Source organism: Genypterus blacodes, unplaced genomic scaffold, assembly GCF_046128005.1.
Source record: "Genypterus blacodes isolate CSIRO-AG114 ecotype Tasmania unplaced genomic scaffold, CSIRO-AGI_Gbla_v1 ptg000037l_1, whole genome shotgun sequence".
NCBI lineage: Eukaryota > Metazoa > Chordata > Actinopteri > Ophidiiformes > Ophidiidae > Genypterus > Genypterus blacodes.
In genome coordinates this window covers 4,327,127-4,350,261 of record NW_027466850.1, presented here as the reverse complement: position 1 = coordinate 4,350,261, position 23,135 = coordinate 4,327,127, and the positions used below count along the sequence as shown (strand labels likewise).

General features: G+C 42.3%; 4 protein-coding genes across 4 annotated transcripts; all 4 read right to left on the bottom strand.

Annotated features, from left to right (window-relative positions):
* Window positions 1-607: 607 nt before the first annotated feature.
* Window positions 608-6,646, bottom strand: LOC142996339 (delayed-rectifier potassium channel regulatory subunit KCNS2). Its single transcript, XM_076147307.1, has 9 exons — window positions 6,476-6,646; window positions 5,654-5,787; window positions 5,164-5,328; window positions 4,868-5,039; window positions 4,686-4,769; window positions 4,145-4,306; window positions 3,587-3,670; window positions 2,142-2,234; window positions 608-1,296 (listed from the first exon to the last, which is right to left on the bottom strand). The coding sequence occupies exons 1-9, from the start codon at window positions 6,644-6,646 to the stop codon at window positions 838-840; spliced, it is 1,524 nt and encodes a 507-aa protein (XP_076003422.1). The 3' UTR covers window positions 608-837.
* A 4,928-nt stretch (window positions 6,647-11,574) lies between these two features.
* LOC142996222 (odorant receptor 131-2-like) lies at window positions 11,575-13,765 on the bottom strand. The gene is made up of 4 exons (XM_076147123.1): window positions 13,620-13,765; window positions 13,393-13,533; window positions 12,096-12,360; window positions 11,575-11,982 (listed from the first exon to the last, which is right to left on the bottom strand). The coding sequence occupies exons 1-4, from the start codon at window positions 13,763-13,765 to the stop codon at window positions 11,575-11,577; spliced, it is 960 nt and encodes a 319-aa protein (XP_076003238.1).
* A 2,358-nt stretch (window positions 13,766-16,123) lies between these two features.
* LOC142996221 (odorant receptor 131-2-like) lies at window positions 16,124-17,772 on the bottom strand. The gene is made up of 4 exons (XM_076147122.1): window positions 17,672-17,772; window positions 17,420-17,558; window positions 16,885-17,310; window positions 16,124-16,360 (listed from the first exon to the last, which is right to left on the bottom strand). Exons 1-4 carry the CDS (start codon window positions 17,734-17,736, stop codon window positions 16,124-16,126), a joined length of 867 nt encoding a protein of 288 aa, XP_076003237.1. The 5' UTR covers window positions 17,737-17,772.
* A 1,677-nt stretch (window positions 17,773-19,449) lies between these two features.
* LOC142996220 (odorant receptor 131-2-like) lies at window positions 19,450-21,832 on the bottom strand. Its single transcript, XM_076147121.1, has 3 exons — window positions 21,728-21,832; window positions 20,177-21,002; window positions 19,450-19,589 (listed from the first exon to the last, which is right to left on the bottom strand). Exons 1-3 carry the CDS (start codon window positions 21,809-21,811, stop codon window positions 19,450-19,452), a joined length of 1,050 nt encoding a protein of 349 aa, XP_076003236.1. The 5' UTR covers window positions 21,812-21,832.
* Between the last annotated feature and the right edge of the window lie 1,303 nt (window positions 21,833-23,135).

The window sequence follows — 23,135 nt, the reverse complement described above, 5'->3', positions numbered from 1 at the left end:
ACCAAAGACATAATTTGGCACTAAATTCTGTGTAGTATCACAAATATGAACAGACAGAGATTTCCTGAAGGGTCTGGGTATTTTTCGTGGCAGAAACAGAAGAGGAGAAGAACTTTGCACAGTTTCTTTTTTAACAGACAGATTTCCAGAGAATCACTTTTCACAGCTTGTCACTTTTTTATTCTCTGCAGTTCTTTTGTCTTCATGCTCATTCCAGGTGCATCTGATGAATCCATTTGAAGTTCAGTCTATGTTCAGGATGTTCAAATCCTATAAGAGCGTGAACAATCGTCCATCCTGACACGTTCTGCATGCAAACAAACAAAGAAGAAGCTACAGCACATCATGACTGCACAGTTTGTAATGGAAGCTCTGAGATGAGACATCGGCCAAGCCCTCTAATTTTAGATAAAGTATCTGCTTGAATACAAATAAAAATCTGGGACCTTCCTGCGTCCCAGCTGAGGCTTTGAGTCATCGTCCTCTGTTCTCTGTGTTTTGATGACACATCCATTCTGACACTTCTTCAAGCTGCGTTTGCACGGCCACAGACCTCAGACACTTCTCAAACAAGTCAACAAATGAGAGAATAAGCGTATGTGGCAGCAGCGGCAGTCATCACGTCGTGGAGGAGAAACTATCTGTTCTTCCTCCCTTTTCCTCTGAAATGTGCAACACAAATGTAAAATCTTGCAATAATGATCTGGATTATGACGTGATGTGATGAGGGGATTTGCATTATCACTTTGCATCAACATGCATTTGCATTACACCTGAGTACTTGTGACTGAGATCTGATCACAGTGTGGTCTGACTTGGATACTTGTTTCTTTGTCCTCAAAGCTGATGCAGCTCCGTCTTCCTCCCTGTCAGCGTGAAGGACGGATGCTCCACATAGCTGTAATTCACCACACCTCCCTCGTCCTCGTCCTCGTAATCTGAATCGTCTATATCGTCTATATAAGCTATATCGTCATCGTCCAGACAGCAGCTGTCACCCTCCGATCCCTCGTCATCCTCTTCCTCTTCTGGGCCATTGTCACAGCTCATCTTTATCTTCCGGCGGTTGCCGTTCCTCACCGAGGCCTCCAGAGCTTTCTGACGACGGTAGAAGTGGGAGAACTTGTTGAAGATGATGGTGATGGGTAGCGCCACCACCAGGGTGCCGCCCAGGATGCAGCCACTGGCAGCCAGCTTTCCCACAACCGTGACGGGAACCACGTCGCCGTATCCCACTGTGGTCATGCTCACTGTGCCCCACCACCAGCAGGCAGGGATGGTGTCCAGACCAACATCCTGAATAAAGAGAGAGAGAGAGAGAGAGAGAGAGAGAGAGAGAGAGAGAGAGAGAGAGAGAGAGAGAGAGAGAGGGAGAGAGGGAGAGAGGGAGAGAGGGAGAGAGAAACAGGGAGGGAGAGACAGAGAGAGAGGGAGAGAGAGAGGGAGAGAGAGAGTCAGAGAGAGAGAGAGAGAGGGAGAGGGAGAGAGAGAGGGAGGGAGAGAGGGAAGGAGAGAGAGAGTCAGAGAGAGAGAGAGAGAGAGACAGAGGGAGAGAGACATGAGAGGGAGAGAGAGAGAGCGAGAGAGGGAGAGAGACAGAGAGAAACAGAGGGAAGGAGAGAGAGAGACAGAGGGAAGGAGATAGAGAGTCAGAGAGAGAAAGAGAGACAGAGGGAGAGAGACAGACACAGAGAGAGAGAGAAACAGAGAGAGCGAGGGACAGAGAGAGAGGGAGAGAGAGAGAGACAACCAGGGAGAGAGAGAGACAGCCGGGGAGAGAGAGAGCGAGAGACAGAGGGAGAACTCTGTGATTGTGCAAGTTATACGTGGAGGGTTTGCCTGCACAACACAAGTTTGTAAAGTCAAAGCACCAGTGGCTCCTTTAGAACCTCTGCTTAAAGAAGAAATTTAGTTTAGTCGTAATCTCACTTCCATAAAACCACAAAATCATTCATCTACAGTTTGATCCACCAAATGTCACGAAAATCTGTCTCTATCTTTTTTGATATAATCCTGCCAACAGACAGACGGAGGCAAAAACAAAAGCTTGTGAGAGGAAGTAAGAATAGTGAAGTAAAAGAATAAAAGCAGATTGTAAATCAAGTGTATGTGCTGTAGTATTGAGTGATGCTCAGGTTCACCTCCTCATATTCAGCCGTATAAGCGATACCAGAGAAAACAGACACGCCGACGGCCAAGTAGAGGAGCAGGATGCCGACCTCACGGTAACTGTGCTGCAGACAGAGAGAGGAAGAGAAGGAAGAGAAGGAGGAGGAGGAGGAAGCTCAGAGTCAAACCGGTGTGATGGTTAGACTCAAATGACAGATTACATCATCAACATAACTGAACAGATTTCCTTCCTCTTAATGAATCGAATCCATTTCATTCCTCCTCCAGCTGTCGTCACCTCAGCCCGGTCACCTCACTGACCCCAGCAGCCCAGTGAGCCTTTGCTGCCTTGCTCGAGTGTCTCAGGCAGGTTTGCTCTTTGCTTGCCTCTCTTGGTGGCCTGTTACTTTGTGAGCACTCATGTTTCTCTCTCTCTCTCTCTCTCTCTCTTCTCTGCTCTCAGTCACTACAGACGCTAATAATCTGTTCATTCCATTACTTACTGACATTCGATTAATGTACGTCAATTTATTTTCTCTTTCTTTTTGTTGTTGAGCCTTTTCACTCTCTCTCAAGCTTTATATTTACTTTACTGGAATGTGATCCAGTCTGTCTCCTGGGAGAGAGACAGAGGCTAAAAAAAACTCTTCCTCTGTTCTAATAATAACCTTAATAAAGACTCTGAGACAGCCAAAGTCAATATTTCAATGTGTGTTTGAATGCAACACACATTAAAATTGAAATATTTTTGTTGTTACTTCTAAATGCACAAAGGCCATTAGGGAGGTTTTAAATTAAAGTAATAAACTGTGCAGGACTCCCAACACGACATTTTACTCATTAGAAAATGAGCTTTTATACTGAATCACTGTCCTGTGAATTGAAACCCCACTCAGCTTTAAGGAGCTTTTGAATTGATGTTTATTGTGTTTTGAAGTCAAAGCAGCAGCACTGTACTGACATCAGCCGGGATTCAGACACACCCACTGCGTCTCCATGTCGAACACAGTGGAGATGCGAGCTCATGCTTTGTCTTCACGGCTTATTTAACTTAGATAAGCCAAGAAAAACCCTAAAATCTCCCGGTGTTACTACTGATGTTAAAATGCTAATGCAATCTAAATGTAAATATAATGCATCTGAATATTGTACATCCAGAACATTTTAACGAATGTAAATGTGATGCAGGAAAGGCAAAACAAATAGTTTAAGAAGATGATGGATCTGTTTACCTCACAATTCAGTCCTAATTCATTTTTCACACATTCACACTGAAATACTCAGGTGGAGGTGGAAGCTTTTGTTTTGATAGATGAGACGGCTATGTGACCTTTTGGACTCAGATACGCACAATCTCAGTGAAACGCAATCCAGCGGGGAGTCGTCACAATGTCTCTGCTTATGTAAACGATACAGTTTAGCCTATAGATGCTGTGGGGATGTTTGATACTGGTCGTAAAACATTGGCCTCACACACCCGGAGTGTGGCTCCCAGTGAGCGCAGGCCTGTAGAGTGTCTGGCCAACATTAAGACCCTGAAGATCCTCATCAGCCTGAATACCTGAGTGTGAGAGAGAGAGAGAGAGAGAGAGAGAGAGAGAGAGAGAGAGAGATGGTGGGCGGGCGGGCAGTGGGAAGAGAGAGAGGGAGAGAGATAGAGGGAGGGAGAGAGAGAGGGAGAGAGAGAAGGTGGAAAGACAGAGAGAGAGAGAAAGCGGGACAGAGGGAGAGAGCGAGAGAGAAGGAGAAACACAGAGGGAGGGGGGGACAGAGAGAGAGTGAGACCGAGAGAGGGAGAAACATAGAGAGAGAGGGGGAGAGACACAGAAAGAGAGAGAAAGAGTGAGAGAAAGGGGGGGACACAGAGAGAGAGTGAGAGTGAGAGAGGGAGAAACAGAGAGAGGGAGGGGGGGAAAGAAAGAGACAGAGAGAGAGAGAGAGAGAGAGAGAGAGATGAATAGACAGGAAAGTTTTCCACTGAAATAGCAGCGGTTCAATGATCCACATTTGAACACAATAAAGAAAGGTTCCCGACCTGTATGAGTCGTCCCAGGTTCCCCAGGTCAGAATTGGCTCCCATGATCAGGTCAAACAGCAGAGTGATGTAGATGGGCACCACAGTCACCATGTCTATGATGTTCAGAGGGTGATGGAAGAACTTCCTCTTGTTTGGAGCGAGCAGCAGCCGCATCACCACCTCAGGGTGCAACAGACAGAACTGGGTTACTAAAGACACTTTTTGTTAATGAAGTGTCACTTTAGAAAGATCAGTTAAAACAAATACTTGTTTACGGTGTTCAAATTACATTTTCTCATCAAGTTCTTCTGCTTTTCCTCTTAATCTATTTGTGCATTGATTCAATATATTTGTGCATTTTATGAAGTGCAGAGATGAACATCCCCCAGAGGAACATCTGTCTCAGACCATGACAGAGCCAAAGCCGCACATCAATGGATAAATAACAAATAAACAAACAAATAAATCACACATAAGCACCGGCAAGGTATGACATATGGCCAAATACTGGAGTCGGGGTATCTCATGTCTGTTTGCAGCTACTTTGTAATCCACTCACCTCAAATGTGAACCAGCAGGTGCAGAAGACCTCCAGAGCCTGCATGGTCGGGTCCTCAACCAGCTTCTCCTCATCGTCAAACGTCTGAGACCAACATGGAGATGGATTATTAATCAACTCCAACAATCACACATCCAAAGCTTTACTTATACGTGGTAGGAGACACACACACTAACACTGACCTGATACTCTGGTATGCTGTTGATACACATTGTAGCGATGGATATCAGCACCACTGTTATGGAGAGCAGACTGAACAGCTTGCTGGGTATGGAGTATCCCGGGTTCTCCAGCGTCAGCCACAGACACTTCCTGATGTTCCCATAACGCACCACCTGGAAGTGCTGCATGTCTCTGTGGAGACAGATGAAGACGATGGGGTCATGATTGCTCAATGGTGGTGCAGAGTTATTACAGAAACAAACAATCCTTCTGATGAAGCAACATCAGCTGCAGCATGGGACCTCCTCCCTCGTACCTCTTGAGGTCAGATATCTCGTCCACTGAGGTGTCCACGCTGCTGACCTCACTCTCGTCGTCCCAGCTGCGATGTCGGCTGTTCTCCAGTTTGCGGTCATGGTAACGGTAGCTACAGCAACTGTCCAGGAAGAACTCATTTATGCCCCAGTACTCTATCTCCTGGCTGAAACAGAAGTTTGGAGAACGTGAACGCAGATCTCAAGAATTCAGTTTTAGATTGAGTTTTGTTGTAATCTTCTTAGTTTTTCAAAGCAGTTCTCCACTTAGTGAGATATGACATTGCACTTGTTCCTCAGCATGTGTATTTTGGCACAGATCTGGATCCAGATACAGATTTGATTTCTCAGCAGCTGCAGAAGATTATGCAGGCTTGGCAGAGGTCGAGAACTCTGAGTGCTTTCCATTATTATTGATTTGTCTTATAGGCCGACAGATGGTGTAAAACAGAGGAAAAATACTTTGGTTAAGAGAGCGACGTGCAGACGGACCTGAAGGAGAAGACACACAGCTCCTCCATGATGTGAAGTTTGCCCGTCTGGTAGAAGTGGAGCACGTAAGGGAACAAGCCTGGATTCCTGTCAAAGTAAAACTCCTTCTGCTGCACGTCGTAGTCGTCACACACCTGCAGGAAAGAGGAAGGAAGGAGAGGAGGAAAGGAAAACAAGAGGGTAATCCCATCATCCTCTGCTCCATCCTGTTTCCTCGCTCATCCCATCATCCCCTAACTTGTTCCCTTACACTCCTCATCCATCATCCCCTCGTTTGTTCCCTTAAACTACTCAGGCCACCATCCCCTCCCCTCTCCCTTCTCCTCCTCATCGATTACCTGACCTGACTCATCTAATCTTCCTCTCCTCTCCGTACACTTCACCCCTCCCTTCACCCACTTATTGTGATTCATCCACTGGACTGAGGAAGCTTTTCTGATGGACGGCGAACCGTCTTCCAGCTCTCTTTCCCCGTCCACCGGCAGCACATACTTTCCCACTCATCCCATCAACCTCCCATCCAGACTTCCTCTTCATCCGTTCCTTGCACTACTTGTCCAACCATCCTGACATCCGTTCCCTTACACCACTCATCCTATTATCCTCCCACCCCTCCCTCCCTCCAACCATCCATTCCCTTAACCTAACTCACCACACCATGCACTCATCCCTTAGTGCTACTTCATCCATCCATACATGCTTCTATCACTCCCGTCTCTCCTTCAGGTATAGTTGTAGTGGAAAAAGGTTTTTATTCTAAACCATCCCTCCATCCATCCATCCATCCATCCATCCATCCATCCATCCATTCAAACAACAAACCTGCAGTATAGCTTCCTCTGAGTCACAGGCGAGCAGTTTTCCCAGTCTGGTATCAGGGAATTTCCTCAGTGTGCTGGAGCAGAGGCTCCTCTTCAGGCCTCCCACGTTCACATGGACCAGACCTTCATCTGAGTCCTGGTGGACCCAGCTGGGCAAGTTCTCCTTCACCATGGTTAACTAGTGGACAAACCTGAGACAAGAGTAATAATGTGAGGAAGGCAAACTGCTTCCCCTTCCTCTTTTCAGTGTGTAGGCAGTGATACTCCGACTTTACACAGGGAATCCCGTGATCACTGCATGATTATCTGCATCTCTATCTGTTTGTGTTTTGGGCCCAGCATGATGCGGTGAGTGTGTCAGTGTGTGTAGCCAATGTGCTCAAACTCAGAGCCTGTTTAATGTCAACACAACTAAACACTGATGCTTAAACAGAGAGAGTACGTATAGAGAGTGACTCTCCTTTAGCCTGAGGATCATACAGACTGACCCCACAAAGAGACAGACAGAGACCCAGAGACAGACAGAGACAGACAGAGACCCAGAGACAGACAGAGACAGACACTCACACTCTCTCCCTCCCTCCCTCTCTCTCTCTCTCTCTCCCTCTCCCTCTTCCCTCCCTCCCTCCCTCCCTCCCTCCCTCCCTCGCTCTCTCTCCCCCTTTCTTTTTCACTCTCCCTCCCTCCGCCCCTTTCTCTCTCTCTCTCTCTCCCACACCCCATCCCCCCCCTCTCTCTCACTCTCCCTCCCTCTCTCTCTCTCTCCTGCTCAATCCATCCCTGTCTCCCTCCCGCGCTCTCTCTCTCTCTCACACACACTCTCTCTCTCTCCCTCTCCCTCTTCCCTCCCTCTCTCTCTCTTTCCCCCTCTCTCTTTCTCTCTCTCTATCACTCTCCCTCCCTCCGCCCCTCTCTCTCTCCCGCTCACCCCCCCCTCTCTCTCTCTCTCCTGCTCAATCCATCCCCCTCTCTCTCTCTCACTCTCTCTCCATCTCTCTCGCTCTGCTAAAAATGAACTGAACTCACATGCACATCTACTGTACTTCTTGTCCAAACACCCACATACACACTTTCACAACAAAAAACTAGAAAACCAGGCACCAAATAAATAAATGCAGCTCTGCAGGATAACTATTAAGCGGAGGAATGTGCCGTGGGAAGATTTTAGTTTCTTAAAATAAATCTAACTTCCCAGAAAACTATCAGACACTTCAGTCCAGTTTTCATTGCTTAGCAACAAAACAAAGTCCCAGGGAATGAAGAGGAAACAATGAGATTTTTAAGTTAGATTCTATTTCTGAGTGACTTTTCTTCTGTGCCAGTTCCCACATATCCCCACATGCAAACTCCCTCTCACAGTGCTGAGGGCGTCTGAGTCTGGAGGCAGCAGTAAGTGCGTCTCCTCAGGTAAAGTAGAGCTGTAATGTGATGTAATAATGTTAGCCAGTGTCTAATTGCAGAGTGTAGGAAATGGCCCCAGGCATCACAGACAGACAGGTGTGAAGCTAATGTCCACTTAATGGTGTTTTAAGCACAGCAGTCTGACTTCATCTGTCTCCATATCGCTCTTTCTGCTTCTATTACTATTTAATGGTGTTTTTCTTTCTCCGTGATTAACGGCCACAGAGACAACAAACAACCAACGTTGAGTGTGAAGTTGTGCAAAGGTTTGGTTGTGGACATGAGGGGTCGAAAACACATCATCACAGTTATCTTGGACTCATTTTGGTGATTTAATGAACAACAAGATGCCACTTTATCAAAGTAATTACAGTTACTAGAAAGCACCTGGAGCTTTCTCTGGGGTTTTCATTTGATGTATTTCAGGATGTATCAGGATATTCAGTGGGAAGGTTCTATGCAAAGGGATCAGTTTGGATCAGGAGAAACTTTTAGAATTTGTCACGTCTGATTTGAAACTCCGAGTAGAGAGATGCAGTCTTTAGAAAAGCTACGCAAAAAGAACTACTACTCATAGCTACTGTCAAGCTACTGAAAAAGTTACATCTCTCTAGTTTCCTTTGCTCTCTGCAGGCTCATCTGGGACGAGATCTCATCCTGCACAGATGCTGTTTGAACCTCCAGCGCGTCTGACATGTTTCTGCTTTGAGATAAATGAATGGCCTCACGTATACAACAGTGTCTGTAACAGCCCTGTAGACACACACACACACACACACACACACACACACACACACACACACCGTCCCTGCTTCATTCAATAACGCTCGAGGACGTTGACATGATGGGGTCGTCCAAGCACCACCCAGCCTACAAGCAGGCCTGGAGACAGAATGATGTTTAATGGATGAGTGGACATCTATCCGCGTCTAATAGTATCTTATTTCATACACCAGCAGAGAGAGGCTCACCATGCAAAGTCCATTCTCATCTTTTATGGTATCCATCACAATTTGTTTCCCAGACATATTGTCCTGCAAGGCAACCGGTGATTTACAAGAACCTGTGATGACTTTAGGAGTGAATTAAAGTGGAATCAGGGCTGTATCACTCCTGCAGACTGCAGGCCCTCTCATCTCCTTTATCTCTAATCCAGTTCCAATTACATAAACTTTACCAAACTTGCTCTAAACCCCTAGATTGATATGTTGGATGTGTTTACTGTGTAGTTTCTGAGGACAAAGCGTTGTCTCTGTGTCTTTCCTTTGGAACTCAGGAAGATATCAATACTGTTTACATGCTATTTTGGTCTTGAACTGAACTCTGATCCCTGTTTGACCTTGTCAATCAGGTCAGATCTTATGTTGGCATTGATTTGGGCTTAATTAAGGGGATCTGTCATCTCTCCTTACCTGAGAAAGTCAGCTAATTTGAGTAATTAACAGTAAATCTCTCTCTCTCTCTCTCTCTCTCTCTCTCTCTCTCTCTCTCTCTCTCTCTCTCTCTCTCTCTCTCTCTCTCTCTCTCTCTCTATGTCTCTCTGTCTCTGTGTGTGTGTTTGTGTCTATAATTACATGAGCAGAGTCCATGCTGTGATCCCAGGGGTGTTGCCATGATGCACATACAGAAATAAAGTTGATCTATAATTCAGCACAAAGGAAGTGCAGTGGCTTAAAATCACAGCAGCATCAGAGAAACAGCAAAGCAAAACACCTTTATAAACATTCATACACTGAATAAGGATAGATAGATATAATAAAACGAGTCTGTGTGCAGTAACAATGAGAGGAAACTTCAGTGAGACTCAACAAAGCACAACAGCAACAATAAGCACATTTCAGTGAGGGAGGAGGATTAAAGGCCCAATCTGTGATCCAAATATAAAGAGCAGTTCCGCATTTATGAGTAGAATTTTTACTCAACTTTATAATGTTAATTGGTGGATGAAATAATTTCTTATAGAAAAATCTGTCAAAGTCAAAATCTGTAGTTATGAATGAAAAAGATAATGCATTAAAAAACACTTGTGTACAGAAAAAACGTTTCTTTCAAATTATCTCAGAAATAACTGACAGGTTGTGAATCTATCTCATTAATAAATTGAAACTTTAAGCACAAATTAAAAAAAGAAAATCATTTTTGAGACCTTGCGTGTGTGTCAATCACAGACTCTCCTACAGGGTGAACACATAAAGCATCATAACTCACCATAGCAGTAATATGGAGGCAGCGACATAAAGTACAATCACGATATTAGGCACAAACTCCTGAGTCAGGCAGATTCAAGTATCGGAATGTATCGCAGGAATACAAGAGAATATTCAAGCGAGAAAACTCACCTGTGGATGTTCCGACTCTCGGGTTTGTTTTCATCACCGAATCAGCATCTTCCTCACATTGCAGTTTCACCCCATGATGACGAAGATGAAGAGCTAAGTTTTATTCTTCTACTTGGAGAAATAAAATAATTCTCAATCCTACACGATCATTTCCTGGTGAATAAAAGCAAATGTTCTCCTTTAGTTGTATTGTCTGTGTCTGATGGTTCCAGCGTGGATGAAGTCACGCTGAGCTGATGTGGACGCCGGCGTTCCTCCATCTGAAGAAGCCCTCCCCGGTCTGCACGCGCACACGCAGCATCTTCGGCTCTCTCCGTCACATTTCGGAACACCTCGGCCTCAAACACGGTGCGGATATCGCAAGTCCCAAATCACAACACGGGAGTCTACAAGTCCGACAATTCGAGTTCTGCACGAGGCACAATGTCTCTATAGGCCTCACGAATTAATTCTATTATCGATTTACACAAATTATAAATTATTTTATAGGTTGTATTTGTGACATTACAATGGAATGAAGATAGAACCCAGTGACTAAAAATAAGTCTAATGACTAATAAAAAGTGGTAAGTATTGTCAACTCGACTCTTGGGTCAATTTAACTGTCATTGTGATTGTTTTGTATTATTCCTACGGGAGCAATACGTCGTTGAGACTTTAAATGGCTTCATAGTTCTTAAGTGGCTTTATATTGGCTTTGCTTTCTCATAGCGTGACTGTGCTTTCGCTTTAATATTCCATAATTTTCCCATTGGGACATCCTGTGTTGTCTTCTTGTGATATTCGCTCATTGTTGTTTATGTCAGTTGTAATGATGATTCGGGCTATTTCCTCAATCAAATAAAGTCCGAAAGTTTCGAAAAATAGATACATTTATTCATCGTTTTGGAAATACAGTTAATACAGTTACAGTTATGGAAATACAACTATCCTGATAAGAAACTACAGATGATTTTGTTTATTGTTATTACTACGTAGGATTAACAGATGTATTGATTGAGCGTTGATTCGCTCCGAGACTGCATTCGTATCTTTGAAAGTTTGGCTCTCTCTAGTGGTCAAGTTTTAGTTTGCGCTTGAACGTGTACATGTGTGCAGGGCAAGGAAATGACTTCACAGGTCTATTCCTTCTTCCTTCCTTCTGTCTTTCCATGATACGACTCACATCGATTTATTTTCCTGTACTTCCTCCTACCAGGTTCACCTGTTGTCTCACCTGCTACTCTCACCTTCCTTGTGATACATTGGAGGTGCTGTTTGATCTATCAAGGCAGGGTCAAAGTCTCTGAAAGTGAAGACTACAGCATAAACTATCTAGAAATCAGCAAATCAATGTAAACAATTCAATTGGTACGGTCCTTCACAATGATGCTAGTTTGGTCTTTCTCTGAGCCCCTAAGCTCAGGTTCACTCTCTTATTTACACAGTTGTAGGATTTGCAGAAGTTCATCCTTAGGTGTTCCCTAAACTTCTTGTCTCTGACGCCGTAGATGAGCGGGCTGAGCAGACGTGGCAGCAAGTTGGTTAGAAGGAAGCTGACGAAGAGGATCTTGGTGCGGTGGTTAGGCCAAGCATAGAGCAAAACGATGTTAATGAAGGGAGTGAGGAATGTTATCATGCTGAGGAAGAGCTGGACTCCATGCAGCATGATGGTGTTGCGAACATTTCTGGCTGAGGCCTGGTTGGTGCCAGAACTCAACCGGGCAACGAAGAAGACCTTCAGGTAGGTGATGAACACAACAGAGATCACAATTGACAACAGAAGAACCTGAGGAGTCAATGAGAGAGCAAAAGCAATACTTTAAAAGTGGCAAACACAAATGTAAATGTGCTAATTTTCATTTTCATTCACTAATAATAAAATCAGTTAAATGGATGAACCTGGACCACCACACTTTGGGTCTTGTGGTATGGCGTTCTGAATGCGTTAGAATGGTAACAGAGGAGGGTATTGGAGAAGTCGGAGGGGGGCTGAGTGGCAACAACAATAAAGATGTCAACCAGGCTTGGGAGGCTGGAGAGGAGCCACATCACTGCGATCATAGTGTAAGCTCTCTGCATGGTACAGATCTGGGTGTGATGAAGAGGATGACACACAGCAATGTAACGCTCCAGAGCCATGCCAGCCAGGTTCAGAGGACTGTTTCTAATGTGGTCAAAACAAAGATAACAATCAATGCTTAGAATACTTCATTCAGTTCATGTACAAAGAGTTTTACAGACAGGATGATAATACTTTTTTTACTGGACAGGATGACACAGATTAGATATAAGCATTTTCATAACATTAAGGCCAATCATAACATTTTATTTGATTTTGACGAGCTGTGATCATGTTTCCATTTTTTTAATTAATCTGGATTCAAATTGCATACACCTGTTATGTTTTCAAGAAGAAAGTGAGAGAGAAAGTGAGATTTCCTGTTTGTCTCTCCCCTATCTCTCTCTCTCTCTCTCTATCACAACCTATGATACGATTTGTTCTAACCTACATTGCTGTTTGACATCATCCTGTAAGTTCTGTATGTACCCAATGACTTCATTGCAAATCCAGCCCACTTGTATTTTTCCTCAGGGTCTATGTATGTATGTAGGCATGTAGGGATGCAGTGGCTCAGTTGGTAGAGCTTCTGCTTGGGAACCGGAGGGTTGCCGGTTCGAGCCCCTGCCGAGGTGCCCCTGAGCAAGGCACCGAACCCTCAATTGCTCCCCCCTCTGCGAAGGGTGGTTAATGTAATGTAAGTCGCTTTGGATAAAAGCGTCAGCCAAAATGATCGTAATGTAATGTATAAAGTTCAACAACAATAGGGATTCCACAACCTGCCTCCCTTCTCTCTCTCTCCTCTTTCCTCTCTTTCTATATAAAAAAATTAACCTGTATGCACAATGTCATGTACAATATCTGCTTCAATAAAAACAAATTGCAAAAAAAAAAAGAAAAAAAAAGAAAGTGAGACAGGAGCACTTTGTACCATAACAGATGAATTCATGATTATATATACACATTCTATAAATCATCAGTCACTATCATTGTCATATTTTGTGTGATGAAGGCATGATTTGTACGAGTGCATGGCCAGTCTAATGCATCTTACAGGACAGAGCAGCAAAAGGATAGAATGTAAATATGGCAGGACCACACACACACACACACACACACACACACACACACACTTACTTGTTGATGGTTACTACGAATAGCAGAAAGATGCAGCAGGAAGCTAAGTGAAGAGGTACAGTGTAGGTCAGGATCTGCAGCGTCACAGACAGAGTGATCATGAGCATATCATTGATCACCAGGTGGATGTACAGTAAGTACCTGAGGAGAGGAAGAGGGAGAGATTGCCACTCATGCTGACAATACAACAAAGTCAAGAAAGCAAACACTACTTGGTCTTTCATCACCTGGGGTCTCTTTGGAAGACCTGGCTCTTAAAGTAAGTGTAGACGAAGGTTCCATTGATGGCGTTCATGATCACAGCAAAAACGAAAGATATTAGGTTTTTTGCCAATGCACTGCTCATGTCATCCTGCCGCCCTGATGAGTTCATATCACAGGCTGGGAGCTGAGAAAACAAAACTTGTTAATGTAATGACGGAAACCAAATCAAACAGAAATAAAGCCACAAGCAGCAATCAGTGACAATTCAATGACCGAACAACGCAGGAACAAGAGAACTGACCTCTCTCTTTTCATTACTCAATTTGACAGTAGCTACAGTTTATTTTAATAACACTGTGGCACAGAAAACATTGTAATTTTTCCATTATTAGCTATGTTAATATAAGCAGTAGATTAACACCTGTTTTAAATAATTTCACATAGGAAAATAAGATTAATAAGAACTCAAAATAAATAAGAACTCATCTGATAGTTAAGATATGTCATTGTTTTTAAGATATCAAACAGACAGTTAAAGAACAGTCATTGTTACTTGAACAGCTCTGTGGTCAGACCTGTGCTGAAGTGTCTGGCTAAGACACGACAAGTGAGAGGATCAGGAAGAGATGCTGGGTTATCGTCATTTTCATACAAGTAAGATGTGACAACATGTGAGGGGGAGGGGGGAGAGGAGGAGTTCTGATGTCCCCTAAAGACAGAGTGTAAAACATACAGCAGCAGCGTTTCAGGATCTATAACATAAAACCAACAATAGAATAGAACAGATTTTTGAGAGGCCCCTCAACTCAATTTACATTGTTTCATCAACACAATTGTGGAATTTTGCTGAATTTGCATAAAGCTCTTTGATCCTATGGTTGCGAGAAACTGGAGGGCTCAGGGTCAGAATTTACCAATCAACCGTCTCATAGATTGCATTCTTATATGTTACTACTGAATTTTTCCATTTATTCTTAATGTCGTCTCAGTTTTGAGGTTATGTACGTCACAATAAAAGTAAAGGTCTTGAAAAGTAAAGCGTGTTCTTTTCTTCTTACAGTGTGACTCTGTTCCAGTGATAAGCAGGTGACGACACAGTGAGCACCCGGGCACTGATCCCCTCTGAAGGCCCCAACCCATCCAAAGTCAATATGGATCAGCAATATTACAATCTATCTTCTGTGCTTGTTTTTGCTTATAACTCTATAAACACAACAAAGCTAATAGCTAAAGTAAACATTTGTACCATTGAATTTTTCATCTGGAATCACAAAACGTATTATTCCAAATGAAGTAAAAAAACAGCAACACATTTTTCAAAATACCAACATGAAATGTTTGTACTTGTTCATCTATAACCTTGAATGGAAGGTTGTAGATCCTCCAATCCTCCAATTCTGTACCAAAATTGACCTTTCTAGGTAAAGAATTTCAATTATTTTATTATTATATTATTTTATTTTACTCCAAGGTGATCCTATGTGGTTTGTCTAGGCCAAACCTCTCTAAACTAGCTCAACTGTACATTTTAATTAATATTTGTACAGAATTTCTTCACAAAACCTGCATTTGTAACTTAATTTTCAAAGAAATAGCGTCTTAACAGGTTTTCAATCGTTTACTAAGCCTCAAAGCCTACATTTCCCATAATTCATTGCAACAGTTAGTGTCGATGTCATTCCTTCTGAGGGTCACGTTTTGGATGAAACCAACGTCAATCAAGTCAGTGTGGGCGCCGCGTTATTGGTCAGTTCTCACATCTGACCATGTCCGCCCTGACAGCTCAAATTTAGCCGCCATTCCATCGGGCTTTGCTGCTTGTTTGGGTTCTGCTTTGGGACACTTTCAGCTTCAAAATGAAGGTAGGAGTGTAAATAAAATTCCCGTTATTGTTTGGTACAAACTGAGTGGCCGGCTCGCTGTGTTATGTGCTTGGAGGCTGAAGCTGTTGTGGTTAGCTTAGTTTCAATAGCTAATGTTTGGAAGTTGGTGTGTTTGCTGTAATGACACAGAGACACAGAGGAGGTACAGAGTTTTATTTATTATCAAACAACCACCACAGGCCAAACTTCTTGCTTCTCTCATGTTTTAACACTGTGCTGGACATGTTAAACTCTAGGTTCGGTGTGGAGATGAAGTTTGGGGGCCTGTTCAGACACATTTCAGCTCAATGATGCATTAAGTATTTACATTTATTCTTAAGACAGATTGTGAATGGAGATGTGTGTGGACATATGAATACACGACTTTGGCATATTCACCATTCATTATATGGTTCATTATATATGAACCATGTCCTAAAGATGAAGTTTTTATAACCAAATGTTTCATTTGCACTTCATTGTGGGAATGTAAAGATAATGACAGCCTGATGATGCACTGACTCCGGGGGCCCATTTTCTCTTGTGACTTATGAACTCCTAGTTGGCCTGTTAATCCATCACATATTCCAGCACTTTCAATGTGTGTATGAGCCTAGTCAGACATCTTTGCATTTAGATTATGGTTACTCAACCAGAACATTTACCTAAATCAGAACCGGTTTCACCCTGGATGTGCAGCTGCTCCTACAAACCAAATACCGGGCCCAGTACTGCCTGAACTTCTGGTCCCGAAAACCGTAGATCATTGGGCTTAGGAAACGTGGAATGACGTAGACAACCAGGAAGAAGATGTAACGGATCTCCAGACTCAGGTGGGGGAAGAGAGAGATGAGAGCAGTTTGAAGCGAGGGAACCACAAAGGCAAGCATGCACAGCAGCAGCTGGAGCACAAGGGAAGGGGTTAAAAAAAAGAATGGAAAAGATATGAGAGAGATACCAATTTTTTGCATTCTATTGTCAGCACATGTCCAGAGCTATGACTAAACCAAAACAATCAAGTGATACATTTAGGATCTTGTGAAATGAATCCTACATATTTCTATGTAAGAATATAATACTGATCTAAAGGAAGGGTAAATGTTTGAATTACACTGATCAGGTGACTCCAAAGGATGCACATGAGGTTCTGTAGCTGTTCAAGCTGTCTGCAGTTTAGGGATAACATGTCCATAACCCAGACCAAGTATGAGGGTGATATTTGTTGAGTATTGTCAAAAGTAGACGATGAATACGCCCAGTGAGCCGAACCATAGATTTTTATTCAAACACAGCCATGAGGTATGAGGCTTATGAATGAGCATAAATAAGACCATGAAAATCTATATAATATGTCTCCTTTAAATCCCCCCTCAGTGTTAGTCTCAGTTGAACCTTGTATCTCTTGCTCTGTGTTGATAACACCTACCTGCACCCCGTGGAGCAGCACAGTCTTCCTGGCTCTGTTCACCGAGGCCAGGCCCATGGAGGCAGCTCGTGCAGCCAGCATGATCTTACAGTAGGTGTAGAGCAGCGACAGCGCCACAAAGGAGAAGTACGTCACATCAAACAAGCAATTCTTGTAGTAGATGGACCGGTCGTGAAAGAGGAGCGAGTGGTCACAGAATATGGAGGAGTGGAAGAAATGCGGGGGCTCCTTGACAACGGTGATGAGGAGGTCAGTGATGGGTGGGGTGGCAGCCAAGAGAAAGATGACCCCAATCAGGAGGAAGGTGCGATGACTGGTGCACATATGGCTGTAGTGTAGGGGGAAGCAGATGGAGATGTAGCGCTCCACGGCCATACCGGCCAAGATGAGAGGGGTGGAGCGGGTGGTGAGGACAGCCGTCATGATCTGAGGATTATTATTGGTATTGTTATTGAATTGAGCTGATCAGGTGTTAATTTAGCTTTGAGGGGTAAAACAGTTAGAATATCAATACCAGCCGACTGTTAACATTTACCAGTATGCAGCAGATGGAGGCATGGATCTTCCTGAAGATGTAGCTGACCACGTAAAGAGCCGTTACTAAGCTCAGCTGCAGAGCATCGTTGATCACCATGCAGATGAACATGATGTAGCGGGGGTCCTCATAGAAGAATCTAGGTTTGAAGACAGACAAGAGGCACAGGTTTTTATTTTGGAGAGTATGATACGCAGAGTGTGTGTGTGTGTGTGGGAGAGAGAGAGAGGGTTTTCCATTGGGTGTGTATACCTGTGTTGTAGAAAGGTGTGCACCATACTGCCGTTAATGACACTGAGGGCCAACCACACCATCATGGCAACTATGTTCTTGCTCAAAGCATTGGAGAAGCTATCCTTAGGAAAACCAACAGCGCCCCCTGTCAGTGTAGAGCTGGTATTACCCAACAGCAGGTCCAGAGGGCTGGAAACTGTGGAGTTGAGCATCGTAGACGTCTCCTCCTCACAATCTGGTAACTCATACAAACATTAACATATTTTACATAGATTTAATCTTTAATTTTTTTTCTTGTAGTATATAGTGCTAAGACTATACAATGTACGTTTCACTAAGATTTACATGTAGAAAATGTAGCACAGAACTGATTATACACTTAAGATAAATCACACATCTTAATCATACACTTACCTACACTTCAGTTTACATATATACAGTGCCTGGTAGGATTATCAGGCCACACAAAAGTCACAGAATTTAAAGAATAAGAATAAGAATTTCTTTGTGTTCACATATTAATAACAGAGTCCATGTTTTATAATCAGAATATAATATACTCTATACTCTAAATGTCATAACGAGTACAAACCTATGAGCACAGAGTTTCCATCCACACTTTGTCAGGTGTTCATGGCTCACAACTGAAGCTGAGCTGATCTGCAGAAGATCATTAAATGTTCAGCATGAGAGAAAATACTAAGCATGAATAAAGTGCTCGTTGAACATTACATATTTTTTTAGGTTTTATCAAAAAGAAAACATTGTTGAATGAATTATGTCATCCTGTAAAAAGGGAAGAAAATAACATAATTTATATGTAGCTTTTTGTGGACATTATGAGCTGTTTGAAAATACATATTACAGAAAAAGTGTTAACCTAGAAACATCATTATTAAATATATACAAATAAATGTAAGCAGCAATTGTGTTTAGCAGCTTTTAAACATCAAACATTTTGATAGTTTTGGTGTCCGTTATTAAAATACTGCACAATAATCCTGTATGATTAGTAAAAAGGAGCATTTTAATTGCCTGAGATAATGATGAGGAAAAGCAGATTTCATTCACATGATTAGAAAATATCAACACAAAATGCTAAACACAAACGTTTTCCAAACCCATAAAAACATTAATTTGTTTCAACATTGCCCTCACCTGCTTAGTCACTGACAGTCAGTGACCTCCTGCAAAGAGCAGTGTTCCCTCATACAGTATAATTTATAGTGTGTGTGTGTGTGTGTGTGTGTGTGTGTGTGTGTGTGTGTGTGTGTGTGTGTGTGTGTGTGTGTGTGTGTGTGTGTGTGTGTGTGTGTGTATCGATCAGGTTGTCATAGGATTGCTGTAATGAGTATCAGTATCAGGTGACACACACACTAGGCAGAACGAAATAACAGGTTGAGTGAAATATGAGTGTATTGACGGAGATGAGTCTGCAAGTGATCAATGAATAAATTTACTTCTGATTTATTATATATTTTTTGTTCCACTAACTGATAATAGTTTGGGAAAAGTCCTGAAGTTTGACAAGCAAGGATTTCTTTATACTCATATGCAAGCTGGCCACCAGGGGGTAATGGAAGGCAAGGCAGTTTTTGGGAGTGCTTTTGAGGTTATAATTGTAAAAGTCTGGCTTTGCACTTGCCGAAAATTTGAAATCAGAGGTTCTCTGCATTTCAAGTGGTTATTTAATTACAGTTTTGCTCTTTTTTTCGTGACCCAACGGCATCTTGGCTAAGGAGGTTATGTCTTCATCCCTGTTGGTTTTATTGTGTGTTGGCTTGTCGTTACCACGATTACTCTGAAAGTAATGAACTGATGTGCAAGACTTGGTAGGCAGGCTTGACATGATCCTGGGAAGAAGTGGTATTCTGATCTTTAACGGTGCAATATAGGTCATTAATGAAGTACAGGTTCTGGACGTTTTTAAGACTCTCTGAGATATGAAACAGGGAAAACTAGGTCAAGGGGAGTAATTCTATGCTGGCTGCTCTCCATAACAGTGGCTTTGAATTAGCTGGGCCCTCATCTTACTCACCTAATTTTGCCCCCCGAGACCTTCTTCTTCTTCCAAACATGAAAAGGCCTTAAGCTCAGGGGTGAAAGTAGAATGAGGTTCTTGACGTTACTACCCAAACCTTCATGGCTGCATATTGTTTTCCTCCCACCCCCAGCTTCATGCATCTCTGAACACACACATTACATTTTCTAAGGCCTGTATGGTGTAGATGTTGAAAACAGCTATCATGTAGAGCAAATAATTTGTTTTAATTTTGAACAAGAGGATAATTACAACTAAATGCATCAACGACCAGCTTACAAGACTGTCTTTAAATTATCAACCCAGCAAAGCAAAACACTTAAAACATGGTTTCTCACTTCTATACATACTAGGCTCAGAGTTGATACCTTCTCTGCTGTATTGCCACTCTCGGAACTTAATCGTGATATTTCTTAAATTGAAAATGATAACTTATTTATTTACAAGTAACAAATGAACAGGCATTTGTTATTTCAGTGCACCTCTTATCCTGTGATACAACTCAAAGTCCAGGTTGGCCACTTTCTTTGATTTGCCCTTGCAGCCTTTGCTCACGTAATACATCCGAAGGTGCGTCCTAAACTTCTTGTCCCGGACACCGTAGATGATCGGGCTAAGGAACCTGGGCAGGATGTAGACGATCAAATAATTAGCAAATCTGATTTCTAAGATTCGGCCAGGGAAGATTAAATGGAGGATGACCTCCACACTGGGCGAGATGTAGGAGAGCATGCACATGGCCAGCTGGGCTCCGTGAAGCAGGATGGTGTTCCTGGCTTTCTTGGCACATGTCTTATCTGCTGAAAGGACCCTCGCTACAAACAGGATCCTCAGGTAGGTGTAGACCAGAGTAAGAAATACACAGGAGAAATAGATGCCATCAAAAGCTTGTCTTTTCAGAGCCAAGGCTGGGTCTTTGAACACATTCTGACGCAAGCAGAACACAGATTCATGGAAGAAACTCAAGGGTTCGGTTGCCAGGGTCACAAATAGATCAGTAATAGATGGTGCCACACTTATAAACCAAAGAAACCCAATGACAATGAAAGTCCTCCTCACTGTGCAGATTTGCCCGTGGCGTAAAGGCTCACAGATGGCAATGTAGCGCTCTATGGCCATACTGGCTAGGTTGATAGGGGTGCTTCTGGTGGTGGCGACCGCAATCAGGATGAAGAAGCAGCAGAAGGAGACGTTAATCCTGTAGAAGATGTAGCTCAGGAGAAACAGTGTGATGGTGACGGTCAGTTGGATGGCATCGGTGATCACCATGTGGATGAAGAGGATGTAGCGAGGGTCTTCATAAAAAACCTGAATGATACGCAGGAAAGTGACAGGAGTGAAAAACGGTGTGAAAGTAAGTTCACATTGTCGGTAAGAAGAAAGACAGATAAGTCAGTATAATCATGTTTGTTCACATATATGTTAAGGAGTTAATGTTTCAAGTAATCTCTCCAAATGAAGAAGATGTTTAATGTGTGCAAATGGATATTACTTATCTATCATAATTCATTCTAATGATGTACAATTATAGCTTTTTAAGATTCAACCCTCCTCTTGTTTCACTCTCACCGTATTTACAAGATGAAGACAGTTAAATGTTCCAATTGTGTAATATTTAAGTGGTGGGAGGATTTACATTTAAATTCCACACTTAATGCTCCATATCATGACGCAATCTTATATTTGCCTACATACATCATCCATTATCTGCTTTGCTTACGCTGTCCTTCAGTCTTGTCACAGTCGCACATACTTAGACTTTCTATCTCGTATCTGCTGTCACATCCTTCTCTTCTTACACATTAGTGTCTCATACGTTTGATTACATATGTCTTACAGAGTTTACACAAGCTTATACAAAGTTAAAACAGATGTGGCTTTAATCATACTGCGACACAGTGAAGCTTTCAGACAGGCCGAGATGATTTAGAATAAGCAGCAAATCATACAAGCTGTTACACAAGTGAGCACAATGTTCTGAGATATAATTACACAAGTAAAATAATGTGTACAGATAATGGTAATGCACATACCTGGTGTCTCAAGAAGGTGGCCACCAAAGTCCCATGGATGTAAATAAGGATGCACCAGACCAGAACCACAATCAAGTTTTTCATAAAAGCTAAGACGAAGGTATCTCTGACAAACATAAACTGATGCAGCAACAAGAGAACAAAATAAAAATACAATAAAATACATTTACCTTAATTTGATCAACATTATCATCAGAAAAATGCAGTAAAATGCAATGTATTTGCAAACAGATATTTACAATATATATAGCATACCTACATAAAGTTTTATATATTGTGTATACATATAGTGTTTAATATATTCTATAGCCAGGTGTCATGAATGAATGTGTGTCTATTTAATCAGCACTGCTTAACTACATTTAATCATTATTTACAAGTACAGTTACTCCAAAACACGAGTTTGAGCTAATTGTGGCTTCCTGCATGCGAAAGGAAATGTGCTGCATTCTTCATTTGATGTGTCAGAATTGTGGGTGTTTTGTTTAAAAATGATTCCATAAGCAGGTGTGAAGAATTGCAGTCACTGGTCAATGCCTTGATCTGACTTTTTTTTGTCAAATCTCAATCGTTACTCATCATTATCATAAACATCTGATAAATTTAGGAGGAACTGAAAAAATCCTGTTCAACTGAAAAATACAAATTACAAAGCTGTTTTTTGCAAGTCTTCTTTAGATTAGGAAGTCTTCACCTGCCGTCAGAAAATCCCCACACTGACTATGTGCATGGCAGTATTCTTCTGAAGTTTAGTTTGAGGCCATGATTAGATATTAATTCAATATAAAATTCTACATCTAAATATGGGCATGTTTTCATATTTTAACAACATACAACTAATGAGACATTCTATAATCAGAAGTTATATTTTGAACATTTTAGAAACAGGAAGGATCTAAGAACAGACACAAGGAGATAATGAGAGCTACATTAGACCTGCTCAGAAGTCACGTTGCCTTCTGGACTCACTGACAAATTCATACTGTACTTCACTGAGGGAGAGGGAAAGAGAGAGAGAGGGAGAGATTTATAATGAAATGAAATATTGTATTGTATATAAATGGAACATTTCTAAAAATGTAAGAGATTTTGATTCCTCTATAACATATTACAAAAGCCACCGTCCAGTGCAAAACCCTGGAACATTAACTAAATTAACATTAAGTCAAGTCAAATATATATTTGTATTGGCCAATATCACATAACATGTTTCAAAGGGCTTTACAGGCCCACAACAAAAAATATATCATCACCTGCTGATCCTTCATCTGTCCCCTCTTCCACCTACCTGAGTCACAATCAGGCCAAAAGGGCAAACAGCTAGGCAGCGTGAACCCTTATATACATTGTCACTGTGTGTGTGTGGTGTGTGTGTGTGTGTGTGTGTGTGTGTGTTTGTGTGTGTGTG

Bases quoted from the DNA above. Each gene is read 5' to 3' on its own strand.
- LOC142996220 (XM_076147121.1), bottom strand. From the start codon at position 21,811: ATGAAAAACTTGATTGTGGTTCTGGTCTGGTGCATCCTTATTTACATC. The intron at 21,003-21,727 runs GTATGTGCATTA...CGTATCATTCAG, and splicing joins CCACCTTCTTGAGACACCAG to GTTTTTTATGAAGACCCTCG. The intron at 19,590-20,176 runs GTGCACTGAAAT...TTCATATCTCAG, and splicing joins GTTGTATCACAGGATAAGAG to AGAGTCTTAAAAACGTCCAG.
- LOC142996222 (XM_076147123.1), bottom strand. From the start codon at position 13,765: ATGAACTCATCAGGGCGGCAGGATGACATGAGCAGTGCATTGGCAAAA. The intron at 12,361-13,392 runs GTAAGTGTGTGT...TGACCACATTAG, and splicing joins TTCGTAGTAACCATCAACAA to AAACAGTCCTCTGAACCTGG. The intron at 11,983-12,095 runs GTTCATCCATTT...TTGACTCCTCAG, and splicing joins CCCAAAGTGTGGTGGTCCAG to GTTCTTCTGTTGTCAATTGT.
- LOC142996221 (XM_076147122.1), bottom strand. From the start codon at position 17,736: ATGATGGTGTGGTTGGCCCTCAGTGTCATTAACGGCAGTATGGTGCAC. The intron at 17,311-17,419 runs GTAAATGTTAAC...AATAATCCTCAG, and splicing joins CCTCCATCTGCTGCATACTG to ATCATGACGGCTGTCCTCAC. The intron at 16,361-16,884 runs GTAGGTGTTATC...CTTGTGCTCCAG, and splicing joins TGCTGCTCCACGGGGTGCAG to CTGCTGCTGTGCATGCTTGC.
- LOC142996339 (XM_076147307.1), bottom strand. From the start codon at position 6,646: ATGGTGAAGGAGAACTTGCCCAGCTGGGTCCACCAGGACTCAGATGAA. The intron at 5,040-5,163 runs GTACGAGGGAGG...CTGTCTCCACAG, and splicing joins GAGATATCTGACCTCAAGAG to AGACATGCAGCACTTCCAGG. The intron at 2,235-3,586 runs GTGTGTGAGGCC...CTCTGTCTGCAG, and splicing joins CACTGGGAGCCACACTCCGG to CACAGTTACCGTGAGGTCGG.